The 13,325-nt window shown below is 48.9% G+C and overlaps 1 protein-coding gene across 3 annotated transcripts in view; it reads left to right on the forward strand.

Moving 5' to 3' along the window:
* Window positions 1–13,325, forward strand: part of MAP2K4 (mitogen-activated protein kinase kinase 4) — a 104,038-nt gene that overhangs the window by 68,604 nt on the left and 22,109 nt on the right. For all 3 annotated transcript variants that reach the window (XM_054221172.1, XM_054221171.1, XM_054221174.1), the window contains exon 5: window positions 11,640–11,759. In XM_054221172.1, coding sequence (XP_054077147.1) covers window positions 11,640–11,759 — 120 coding nt within the window. The remainder of the gene's footprint in view (window positions 1–11,639; window positions 11,760–13,325) is intronic.

A 13,325-nucleotide genomic window follows, 5' to 3' on the forward strand; every position in this document is an offset into this window, starting at 1 on the left:
GCCGAGTAGAGCCTGTTTAGTACAGGCACAACAAGAGGAATATAGCCCTGGTGAGCAGCACTGCAAGTGTTTGGTCCATTTGCAAGAACAAGAGTTTTGGAGATGAATGAGAAATCCTGGCTATTGCATCTCCTTCCGCCGGAGAGCAGCAGCTCCAGCAGCTCTGCTGCAGGTGTGGATTATTCCTCTCCTGTAGCTGACCCGGTGTTGAAGCTGGCACAGTGTAGGGGGCCAGAGGTGTAGCCTTGCCTGTTACACACTACCTCAGCACAAATCCAGTACACCTGCTCAAGGGGAAAAGGCAAATAGAGACCCACTGGCCACTTGTTGTCTTTGCATATTATTGGGTATAACAGCCTGCGCAGAGTCTGTTGGGGCTTTACTGGGGAACCAATAGAGGAAGAAGGTCAATGCTATAGTTAAAACCCAAAACTGGGACTGAATATTCAATTCCTGCTTCTAGAGTGTCTGCCTTTGTAATTTTGGCAGGTCCTCTGGCTTTAAATCTCAATCTCTAAAATAAGGATAGTAGTCCTTTCTTTTCCCATGCTCTGCTTTTTATTATCTGTTTAAACATGAAACCATTTTGGGTGAGGAGACGTTGTCCATGTGCACACAGTACCAGCTTCTACCAAGTGTTGAGCCTCAGCCTTGGCTGAAAATTCCCAGCTTTGACGTACAAATGATAAGGCTGTCAGCTGCTGTGAAGAAGAGTCTCTGGGCAAGAGAGTATCTTGTCAGATGCTGATGAGCAACATGTTCAGAGCTGTGCGAGCCTGTCACCTCTCTGCAGCTCTAGGCATATCCCAGGATGTAAGTGGAAGTACGTAAATAGCACAAAACCCTACCTTGGATCAGCATCCAGACATCAGCCTGGCTTCAGCTGCCCCCTTTTTCTTGTCCAAAAATCCCACCCTTCTGCAGCCAGGCAGAGCTCCTTGGGTCCTCCTTCTGGGAAAGGTTTCAGTAAGGTCACTCAGGGTTGTGTCGTGTTGGTCCCTGGAATTCTCTTTCCCACCCACCCTCAGCATCAGTGGTGTTTGTCTCTAAGATGAAAGCAACCTTCCCCTCTCCTCGGTCCCGTACTGCCAAGGGGATGTTCCAAGTCACGTACCTCAAAGGGACACAGGGTGAGCTGGGATGCTTGGGTAAGGTTTTCTCTCTTGTCACATTAATTACGTCTTTTAAAGCTAGCAAACTGACAGCGGAGAAGCACAGAAAGGAAAAAAAGAATTTCACCGGTGTGTTTGAGCCCGTCTCACTGCCCCCACTCTGCTTAGCAGATCTGTTCCCAAAGAACAGTGACTGATCCAGGTCGCTGCTCCACCATCCCCTGGAGTGTCAGAGCACGTGGGACAGTACTGCAGACTGAATTTCTCTCAGGAAGTCCTACAGCCAAACATGTATAAACAAAGCTCTTTGTTCCAAGGTTTCAACATGAAAAGTAAGGAAATAAGTTCCCAAAGGTAGATCCTCTCGGGACCGTCTGCTCTGAGCCAGCATTCGGATTTTTCCAGGGATGGATGGAGCTAGAGCTAGGAAGTCTTCTTCTGCCTGCTCCTAAAAGGTGAAAGACTTCAATTTGAGCCTCTGTAGAGGAACTTAAACATCAGATGACTGGCAAGAAGGTTGTAGCAGCTTCAGGAGCAGCAGCCGGGCAGCCGGGCGGTTTTGAAAGGCAGGGAGCCCCTCTGGCCGAGTGAGCTGTTGGTGCGGGGAACCGGGGCTAAGCTCTTGGATCCTGACAGTTTGGGGAGTGGGAAGAGTAAACCCAAATGGGACAAAACTGCTCAAGGAGTTATTTTGAAGACAGACGAGTATCCCAGCTTGCAGTTAGGAAAGTAACCGTAAACAGACAAGTTACAGTTGCAGCCTCCATGACTGTGACAGGTTGGATTTGGAAAGGCAAAAAAATACTACACCGATATTTTTCCCTAGCTAGAGCTTGTAGCGGTAGCTGCCTCCCTTGTTCAGCAAGCATGTTCTGATAGGAAAGGTCTCCTCAGGGAACTGGTCCTGCATGTCCCTCAGCAGCCGGCATCTTAACATATGTTATTTGCTTCTTGTTCTTTAATCACAGGGGACGTCCTTCTGTTACTGTGTATGTCTTTGTATATAACGTAATGTGTAACAATGCAAAAACTACCAGTTGATAGCTGGGTACGGGACTTTGAGTTTATCGGCGCCCATTAGAGGAGATTAAATTGCCTGTTTAATGAAACAGTAACCAAGCTGAAAAAGCAGAAGATGACATTTCAGCCTTTGCATGGAGTAAGGGGCTTCACTGCAGTGGTGCCAGACAGCACACCTGGGGTCAGGTCTTCCGTGGGACAGTGCTCTGCTCACTCCTGCTCCCGTGGATGAAGCCCTGACCTTCACATCACCATGTTACACTTCCCGTGATGTTGCAGCATCCTTCGTTCTGCTAGTGCAGCTGTTGAGCGAACTGCTCTGTTACTTGGTTCTCTAACAATCCTAGGTAGAAAAAATAAACCTGTTTTCAGTAACAGAAAGAATCCCTGGGCACTGATGTCGTGTTGTGTGGCAGTGGAAATGGTTTTCCTGCCCGCAGACTGACATGCATCTAGTAAAGGCGGGAGAATAAAGAGACTCAGAAAGAGAAAGGCCTGGAGGAAAGTGCACCAGGGGTAGTGATACCACTAGCTCTGTTCCTGGTTACACGGGCTGTAGAAGGGATTCAGTGGCTGATGAATCATATAATCATTGAATCGTAGAATGGCTTAACTTGGAAGGAACCTTAAAGATCACCCAGTTCCAACCCCCCTGCCCTGGGCAGGGACACCTCTCACCAGCCCAGGTTGCTCCAAGCCCCATCCAACCTGGCCTTGAACCCCTCCAGGGATGGGGCAGCCACAGCTTCTCTGGGTGTCCTGGGCCAGGGGCTCACCACCCTCATTGTAAAAGATGTCTTTTTTTTATGTCCAAGGTAAATCCACTCTATTTCAGTTTAAAGCGGTTGCCCCTTGACCTGTCGCTATAGGCCCTGGTAAAAAGTCTTGCTTCGTCTTTCTCACAAGCACCATTTATATATTGAAAGGCTGCAATAAAGTCTCTTGGAACCTTCCCCAGACTGAACAACCCCAGCTCCCTCAGCCTGTCTTCACAGCAGAGGTGTTCCAACCCTTGGATCGTTTTATGGCCTCCCCTGACCCACTGTACCAGGTCCACGTCTGCCTTGTGCGGGGGAGCCCAGAGCTGGATGCCGTGCTCCAGGTGGGGTCTCACATGAGTGGAGTTAGAGGGGGAGATTTACCTCTTTTGACCTGCTAGCCACGCTTCTTGTTATGCAGCCCAAAATACAGTTGGCTTTCTGGGCTGCAGGCACATATTACTGGCTCATACCCAATTTTTCATCCACCAGTATCCCGAAGTCCTTCTCTGCAGGGCTGTTGTCAATCCATTCATCCCCCAGTTCTTATTTCTACTGGTGAGTGCCCCAACCCAGGTGCCGGATCTCGCACTTGTTGAACTTCCTGAGGTTTCCCCCGGCCCCATGAAGCCAGAGGATTTCTCTGTATGCACCATTGAGAGCCCCGACTCCCGCAAACGCGCCCAGAGCTTCCCGCATCAGTCGTCCGAGATGCTGTATTGAAGAGGGTCTGGTTACTCGTGTCCATTTCTTACCTCTTAAAGTAGTACTTGCTAGGTGCGGGAGGAAAACAGCTGATTGCTAGGATTTCTGCAAAGATTTCAAATACACGGAAAAACTTCTTTACAGTGAGGGTGACAGAGCACTGGAACAGGCTGCCCAGGGAGGTTGTGGAGTCCCCTTCTCTGGAGATTTTCAAGACCCGCCTGGATGCAGCCCTGAGGGATGTGCTTTAGGCAACCCTGCTCTAGCAGGGGAGTTGGACTAGATGATCTCTAGAGGTCCCTTCCAACTCTGAAGATTCCGTGATTCCGTGATTCACTTGAGTCACTTCATTCTGGTGAGGGGTGCTAAGCCGTAGGGCTGCATTGGGCAACACTAAGGCTTTTGCCCCGAGTGTTGCTGTTTGGAGGGTTTTTAGGTCTAAGAAAAAAAAAGCAACCTTCTTTTCCTGCATGTGTGCTGAAAGTTTTACAGCTAATCTAGTTTGAGACAGTACCTGTAAGGCTGGGAATATTTGGTTATTTATCATGACCACACTAATTGCTCTTCAAAAGTAACTTTTCCTGTTACTTTTCTTCTCAAGAGAAGAGGAAAAAAGCCTCTTTTGACTCGGGATCTCAGCAGTGAGTTTTACACAGTGTGAATGTAGCCAAGCCAAGTTTAAACAAACAAGCTCAATAGCTGATAAAATTATTCAATGAAAAATTCATAGCAAGTTGCAAACTATGCCTGGGAAGGCAGGGGAATTAGTCTGTGGGGAGCTTCTGCTGGTAGAAGAGAAGAGCTAGTGTGGATGGGTCAGTAGCACAGTGCTGACGTTGGTGCGAATTGTGGACAAATCCTGGGTTGGTTGATAGAAGGTGTTTGTTCTCTTTGCTATTGATGCACAACACTCCCTTTCTGTGGAAGTCTTGGCCTGTGTTGGCATTACTTGTATCTGTCCCCATGAGCAGTCCCCGGTCCATAGGAAAAGTGTATATAAGGATATACAAGGGTGATGACATTGTTCATTCTCTCTCACTAACGTAGATGCAACTTGCTTAAAAAGTTGGCCGCTCCCTGCAGTGCGCTAATCTGCTGAGCCTTCAGGGTTGGTATCACAGAATGGCTGGGGTTGGAAGGGGCTTCCGGAGTTCACCTTGTCCAACTCCCATGCTCAAAGAGGGCCACCTAGGGCCACTTGCCCGGGGCCATGTCCAAATAGCTTTTGAGTAGCTCCAGGGATGGAGACTCCACAGCCTCCCTGGGCAATCTGTGCCAGTGCTCAGTCGCCTTTTGTTACGGTTTAACCCGTCAGGCAACTAAACACTGCCCAGCCGGTCACTCGTTCCCCCGGGGGGTGGGGGAGAGATTCGGAAAAAAGGTAAAACTCGTGGGTTGAGATCAAGACAGTTTAGTAGGACAAAAAAGGAAGGGAAAAGAATAATAATAATAAAAGAATATACAAAACAAGTGATGCACAGTGCGGTTGCTCACCACCTGCTGAATGATGTCCAGCCAGTCCCTGAGCAGCAGCTGCCACCCCCCCGGCCAACTGCCCCCAGCTTTATGTGCTGAGCGCGACACTGCATGGTATGGAATATCCCTGGGGTCAGCTGTCCCAGCTGTGTCCCCTCCCAGCTTCTTGTGACCCCCAGCCCATCGATGGTGGGGTGGTACGAGAAGCAGAAAAGACCGTGACACTGTATAAGCGCTGCTGAGCGGTAACTGAAACATCCCAGTGTTACCAGCACTGTTTTCAGCACAAATCCAAAACATAGCCCCATACTAGTGACTACGAAGAAAATTAACTCTGTCCCAGCCAAAACTAGCACACCTTCGCAGTGAAAAAGTGTTTCCTGACACTCAGAAGGAACCCCTGTGCTTCAGTTTGTGCACATTGCCTCCGGTCCTGTCACTGGGCACCACTGGAAAGAACCTGGCTCCATCCTCTGTGCACCCTCCCCTCAGGTATTTATATACATTGATGAAAGCCAACCGCATCCTGGGCTGCATCAGAAGAACCGTGGCCAGCAGGTCGAGGGAGGTGATTCTCCCCCTCTGCTCTGCTCTGGTGAGACCCCACCTACAGTACTGCCTCCAGCTCTGGAGCCCTCAGCACAAGAAGGACATGGACCTGTTGGAGCGGGGCCAGAGGAGGCCACGAAGATGGTCCGAGGGCTGGAGCCCCTCTGCTGTGAGGACAGGCTGAGAGAGTTGGGGGGTTCAGCCTGGAGAAGAGAAGGCTCCAGGGAGACCTTAGAGCAGCCTTCCAGTCCCTAAAGGGGGTCTACAGGAAGGATAGGGAGGGACTCTTTATTAGGGAGTGTAATGATAGGACGAGGGGTAACGGTTTCAAACTGAAAGAGGAAAGATCTAGATTAGACACTAGGAAGAAATTCTTTGCTGTGAGGGTGGTGAGCCCCTGGACCAGGTTGCCCAGAGACGCTGTGGCTGCCCCATCCCTGGAGGGGTTCAAGGCCAGGCTGGATGAGGCTTTGAGCAGCCTGGTCTGGTGGGAGGTGTCCCCGCCCAGGGCAGGGGGTTGGAACTAGATGATCTTTACGGTCCCTTCCAACCTGAACCATTCTGTGAGATCCCCCTGAGCCTTCTCGTCTCCAGCCTGAATAGTCCTGGCTCCCTCAGCCTTTCTTCACAGCAGAGATGCTCTAGTCGCTCAGTCATCTTTGTGGCTCTTTGCCGGACTCTCTTCAGTATGACCATGTCTCTCTTGTACTGGGGAGCCCAGAACTGGACACAGCACTCCAGGTGTGGCCTCACCAGTGCTGAGTCAAGGGGAGGGATCACCTCCCTTGACCTGCTGGCAATGCTTTGCCTAAGGCAGCCCAGGGGACCGTTAGCCTTCTTTGCAGCAAGGGCACATTGCTGGCTCGTGGTCAACTTGGTGTCCACCAGGACCACCAGGTCCTTTTCTGCCAAGCTGTGTTCCAGCTGGGTGACATCTTCGTGACGTGTTTGATTGTCCACTGGGAACTGAGGACTCTACATTGAGAACTTGAAGCAGCCTAGTTGCTGGTTAAGCAGTTTTTGTGTATATCCTGGGGACGGGCAGCGGTATTTTGAATGAAATGTGCAGGCTGTTCCTGGACGTTTTTTGGAATGCCTACAAGATGTGCATTAGCATCTGGTAATTTAATACACAATAAGGACTAAAATATATTCTTTGGAAGAATAGCTCTAACGGGAAGAGAAAATTAAAATGTCTCTTCCGTCATTTTATAATTGGAAATCAACCTGAGCTAAGAGCATAAATTAAAGAGAAACTTCCATTAAGACCGTTCTGTCCTCACAATTCACGATGAAGCAGAACTTTCCCATGCGCATCAGCACTTTTTTGTATTTGATCAGAAAGGGGGTGGGTGACCCAGATGTCCCTGTCAGTCTTCCTTTTTGTTCTCAGTAAAATTCATCAACTTTGCCAGTAGATAAGTCCTTTCAAGTCCCAGGAGGAGATAAGAACTTGTAAAGTTTTGAATCTTGCCCCCAGCCTTAATGAAGCTGCATGATTGAAAAAGTCTGTCATCTCTTTTCATTGATCTTGCTGACATGAATTCAAGCTGATCAGGTAGATTTTTATGTTACCAGATCAATAAATGCCCACCCACATCCAGGATTTCTACACGGCATATGCTGGAGGAGACCAAGTAACCCAAGTCTTTCCTGGTGCTTCTGAATCATGTACAGTTTTTTTTAATGCTTAAATTAACATTGGATAACAATTTATTGTACATGTTTGAGCGTTCAGTAACACATGTATCCCAGCCCTGCAGATGCACAGGGTACGTTGTGAAGCTTTTGGTGTGATGATGGTTCTAATAAGGTTGCCTGTTGTTTCGCTTCAGTTTGCTTTTGCTTTTTATGTAAAGCTGGTCAAAACAGAAACCGTTTTTTGAATGGTCCTGCAGCCAGTAGAACGAGTCCATCTTTGCGGGTAGCTTGCGAGGGTCTGGCGTGGTTCCAGTTCACTTGATTTATGCACATCCCTAGTACTGGATCCACGTTATTTTCCATGAGCTGCTCTCAGTAACATGGAAGTGCCTCAACTGAACTTTGCATTTGTGGAAGAAGGAAGATTGCTGCATGTGTTGCCTAATTCCATTTCTGCAGTTTAAATCTGAGCGGGTCCTGAGCCTAATTCATCCATAGCCAGTCTGTCATTCTCCGGCAGCCTGAACTCACCTTTCTCCATGTCTTCTCAAATGCCGGTCCTGTCCTCTGCCTGTTGCACTGCACTTGCCTCTTTCATGGTGGTGTCTCTGCTTCTGTATCCAGCACAGCACCTTTTTGATCAGTCCCTTACAGAATCACAGAATCATTTATGTTGGAAAAGACCCTTGGGATCGTCGAGTCCAACCATCAACCCCACTCTACAAAGTTCTTCCCTACACCATATCCCCCAACACCACATCTAAACGACTCTTGAACACATTTAGGGATGGAGACTCCATCACCTCCCTGGGCAGCCTATTCCAGTGTCTGACCACTCTTCCTGGGAAGAATTTTTTCCTAATGTCCAGTCTAAACCTACCCTGCTGCAGCTTGAACCCATTCCCTCGTGTTCTATTGCTAATTACCTGTGAGAAGAGACCAGCCCCAGCCTCTCTACAGTGTCCTTTCAAGTAGTTGTAGAGAGTGATGAGGTCTCCCCTCAGCCTCCTCTTCCTCAAACTAAACAGTCCCAGCTCCTTCAATCGCTCCTCATGAGATTTATTCTCCAGGCCCTTCACCAGCTTCGTTGCCCTCCTCTGCACTCGCTCCAGCACCTCGATATCTCTTTTGTATTGAGGTGCCCAAAATTGGACACAATACTCAAGGTGTGGCCTCACCAGTGCTGAGTACAGGGGGACAATCACCTCCCTGCTTCTGCTGGTCACACTGTTTCTAATACAAGCCAGGATGCCATTGGCTTTCTTGGCCACCTGGGCACGCTGCTGGCTCATATTCAGACGCTTGTCAATTAGAACCCCCAGGTCCTTTTCTGCCAGGCAGCTCTCCAGCCACGCTTCCCCAAGCCTGTAGCAATGCATGGGGTTGTTGTGGCCCAAGTGCAGGACCTGGCACTTAGCCTTGTTGAAGCTCATTCCATTAGTGTTGGCCCATCGGTCCAATCCATCCAAGTCTCTCTGTAGAGCCTCCCTATCCTCATGCAGATCAACACTCCCGCTTAACTTGGTGTCATCTGCAAACTTGCTGATAATACACTCTATGTCCTTATCAAGGTCATCAATAAAGATGTTGAACAGAAATGGTCCCTACACTGAGCCCTGAGGGACACCACTTGTGACCGGCCGCCAGCTGGATTTAACTCCATTGACCACCACTCTTTGGGACCGGCCATCCAGCCAGTGCTTGATCCAGCAGACCATATGCTCATACAGGCCATGAGCCGCCAGTTTTTCCATGAGAATTCTATGGGGAACAGTGTCAAATGCTTTTCAAAAGTCTAGGTAGACAATATCCACAGCCTTTCCCTCGTCCAATAATCGGGTCATCTTGTCGTAGAAGGAGATCAGGTTCATCAGGCAGGACCTGCCTTTCCTAAACCCATGCTGACTAGGCCTCATCCCCTGGTTGTCCATTATATGACTTGTAATGGCACTCAAGATGATCTGCTCCATGACCTTCCCTGGCACCGAGGTCAGACTGACAGGTCTATAGTTTCCTGGATTCTCCTTTCTTGTAGATGGGTGCTGCATTTGCTACCCTCCAGTCCATTGGGACCTCCCCAGTTAGCCATGACTTCAGGTAGATCATGGAAAGCGGCTTGGCGAGCCCGTCTGCCGACTCTTTCAGCACTCTTGGATGTAACCCATCCGATCCCATAGACTTGTGCGCATCCAAGCGGTGTATCAGGTCACTGATCACTTCCTCTTTAATTGTGATGACCTCGTTGAGCTTCCCCTCCCTGTCTCCTAGCTCACGAGGCTGGGTGCCCAGGGAACAGCCAGTTCCACTGCTAAAGACTGAGGCAAAGTAGGCGTTGAGCATCTCAGCCTTTTCCTCATCCTTTGTGACTATCCTCATCCTTTGTGACTATCCTCATCCTTCTGCTTTGTTTTGGGTGAAATGCGTGTTTTCTGGGCTCAGGCTTGTAGCAGCCATTTTGCTCAGCTGGATGACGTTAGCTCCCGCTCTACCTCTGTGCTGATGTAAGAAGCCTGGTGCCAAATGAGCAGTGTAAAATGGGGCTGCCCGTGGCTCTGAACCCACAGTTGCCTTCCACAGCCACCGCGCTGGCAGCTCAGCCTTTCCCGGGAAAGCTGATCCGTTATTCTCACAAGGGAGAGTCTCTCCTCTCGGAGGCGGCATCCCTCCTTCGGCAGCAAGCGGTGGTGGATTCGCTGTCACTGAAGCAGCAGTGCCGGTAACGCTGGTGGCACGTGGGACGCTTTCTGGCCGCTTGCTGTCTCTACAGCTGGAAACAGCCTCGCAGGTGCCTGAGCAGCCCCAGACCAAGCTGGGTGGCACCGCAGCCTCTGCTGATGCTGGCGTGCAGCGTCTGACAGCACCTTTCCTCTTCCCGCTAAACCAAGCACTCGGGCTGGAGGCATCTTAGCAGATGCAGTACCTTGGCTTGTGTGTCACAGGAGGTCATTCTGAGTCATCGGAAAAGCCCTTTTTAGCCTTAAAAGCTGGGGCTCTTCAAGTTTTTTAATCATCAGAATATAACCTGAGAATGGCCACTGGCTCTCACGAGCACTGGGAGCTTGCTTCAAACAGAAGTGACTTGGGTGTGCAGCGTGGGAGCACGGGGCTTTGCCACGCCTCCAGCATGTCCATACCTAGGTTTTTTTCCGAATTTCATTTCCATGTGTTAACATAGAGTTTAGTTGGTTTGCGTTTTGTCTGGTTGGGAAAAATCTGCGTTCTGTAGGATAATTAATTGGGGAAGTTTCTCCTCTATTTGTTGCTTCTATATCACAAGAGTGTGCAGCGTATTCGTAACCAGAGAGGCATCCCGTGCTCTGACCCCCCAGGCAGCCAGGGCCGTGCTGCCTGCACCAGCTGCTGCTCCCCACGCGAGGGTTTTGGGTGGTGTGTAGCCAGGAGGAGACAACCAGACTAATCACCTCCATTCCGGCACATAGCTTTTGCCACCTAACGCAGTTTTAAAACTCAATGTAATGTGGCCTGTCAATGATAGGTGGGAGTACGTCGTTTCTGGTGAGGACGTGTCTAGTTCTTGTATTTTAGTATATCTAGCAATGAAGAGTTGCCTGAAGTGCGTGAGAGTCTACAGATAGAGCTCACACAAAGCCTTCTGGAGGTGGAATGTTCAAGAAAATTGAAATAACCAAGATCGATGCATGGCTAAGCTGTTCATCACCGTATGCTAGACACAGACGAAAGCAAAAGATTAAGTCCTTTTGTAGGTCCTCTTTGTGGGGATCCATTCCTCATCCGCAGCAATTCTGTTGTGAGTGGGTAGATTTACAGATCTTGGGAGAGAATTTATTAAAAAGATTTGTTATTCTTCTATGACAGCTAGGCTTAGCTTGATTTAACACAGATACTAATATGTTTTACAATTTTCTGCCTTTAAATAGTTTAACTACAAGATGCAAATCAACAAAACCTCCCATGTACTTGAATTTTTTTTTTTCATTTTCTCTTGCTTAGATGACATATTTGAATGTGGTGTGAAACGTCCTCTGTCCTCTGCAGGGTTGTCATAAACTGCAAGGGATTTTTTTAGTCTTACTGTGCATGCTCATGTCTCACTGTGCCTTCTGGAGAGCCAGGTAGTTTTTGAGACTTGGATTCATCTAGGTTCAGGCATCTAAAATGTAACGTCAGGTCTGAGCTGGTCAGCCAGATTCCGCTGCTGGTGAGTGCAGTCGGGGAGAGGTATGTAGAGGGGTGACTCTTCCATTGCTAAAATAAATCAAGATCAAGTCCATCCTTCCTGTCAAATGCTTGTTGCCATTCATGTGTGTTACTGGATTCAGAGGATCTTTTTATGCTCTCATGGTTTTTTGTTTCTTGTTTTAGCCTGGCAGTAACGCAAAGTCTTTTCTCTTTCCAGGGTGACTGTTGGATCTGTATGGAGCTCATGTCTACCTCGTTTGACAAGTTTTACAAATATGTATATAGTGTATTAGATGATGTTATTCCAGAAGAAATCTTAGGCAAAATCACTTTAGCTGTGAGTATTTTGTTAAACCTTTTCTTTTTATGTTTTTGAAGCTAATGTGAAAAATTCAGATCTCTCTCACTTACACGTGAGGTTGATCTGCATGCAGCAGAGCTGCTGTTCTGCTGCTGCACCACGGTTTTAATGATCCTTGAGTATATTCTAACTTTCCGGTATTGCATGATGGAAAAGCAGGTCCGGGGGTTTGTAATCAGTTCGTAAAGACACCCCAGGACTGGCTTCCTTCTCTATCTGCTTGAACATCGGTGCTGCAGCATAGACATCAGCCCCGTCCTCAGGCATCGCTGCAATGTGGGCTAGCGGTGGCGTCAGTGGAAGCTGAGCACAGGTTGTCTTATCCCAAGGAAGGCGCCTAAAATAGATCAGTTGTCTCCCCTTCCCTTGTTTGTAAAGTGGAGAAGGGATTGGGCATTTATAGCCAGGACATGTGAACTCCAGCAGACCATTAAAGAGGAAGGGTCTGGTCTCAGTACGTTGCCTGCCCTCTCTCTCGAGTCAGTGTGGAGAGGTTGGTGGCTCTGTACAGAAGCTGAGTTCCCATCTCGTGGTGCCTTTGGTGGTGAAGTGAAGTGAGATGAAGCTCACCCAGGGTGTCTGAGTGCGGCCCTGCTACGCAGAGCCCCGTGTCTCCCTTTACGGACCTCTGTAGAATTGTCCTTGGCTTTACCCCAGGGTGAAGAGCTGTGAGCTTCTGCTTCACCCACTTGAGGGTTGGGGCAGAAACTTCTGGCAGGGTCAGCTGGGATTTAAACCAACATTCAGTCACTATGTCCAACAGGCTTTCTCTTGCTGAAGCTTAGATCCAAGGAGGCCGTCCAGTCCCATTCCACTGCGGACCTGCCTGAAAGTCAGTTGCTGCTTTGTTGTTCAGAGACGTAGTGGGTTCTGCTGCCAGAGCAGAAACCTGCACTGGAGGAGCAAGGTGGGCGGCGAGGAGGAGACGGCACTGCGCCTGCCCCAGGGCCTGCCAGAACTTTTCATGACCTAAACACTTGAATTTGGGGTTGGGCAAGCCTGAAGGACCAGTCTTTTGGGAGTTGTTCCTCAGTGCTAGACGTATCCTTGCTGTGGCACAGCTTCAGAGAGCTTTGCAGCACAACACAAACACCCTCTTGCCATCGTCTTCAAGGCAGTCTTTTGGCCGTAGGTTTCACTGATCTTTTCAGCAGAAGCGAAATGAATTAAAGTGGTGAACTTTCAGGGTTTTTTAAAATGATCCTGTGAGATCAGGCTCCCTTAGCGTCTCTTCCATTTGAGGGTGAATGGCTAAATCAGGGCAACCTCCTCTGCTGCTCCTCACGTTGCTGCTGCTCCGGCAGTGGAATGGGAACAGTTGTTACCTACTGAAAAAGTATGGCATAGGGCTTGAAATAAGTTCTTACTCAAGACAATTAACATCAGAAATTGCTTGACTTCACCTCTCGCTCCCCTCTCCCAGAGTGTGATCTTCCCAGGTTAGAGCAAGTGGTATGTGTTTGCTCAAGCACATGCCCTCTCCGATACCACCTTCTGTTAGCAGGAAAGATTGTGAGAAAAACGCTTTAATTACATGGCATA

Source organism: Rissa tridactyla, chromosome 15 (assembly GCF_028500815.1).
Source record: "Rissa tridactyla isolate bRisTri1 chromosome 15, bRisTri1.patW.cur.20221130, whole genome shotgun sequence".
Lineage (NCBI taxonomy): Eukaryota > Metazoa > Chordata > Aves > Charadriiformes > Laridae > Rissa > Rissa tridactyla.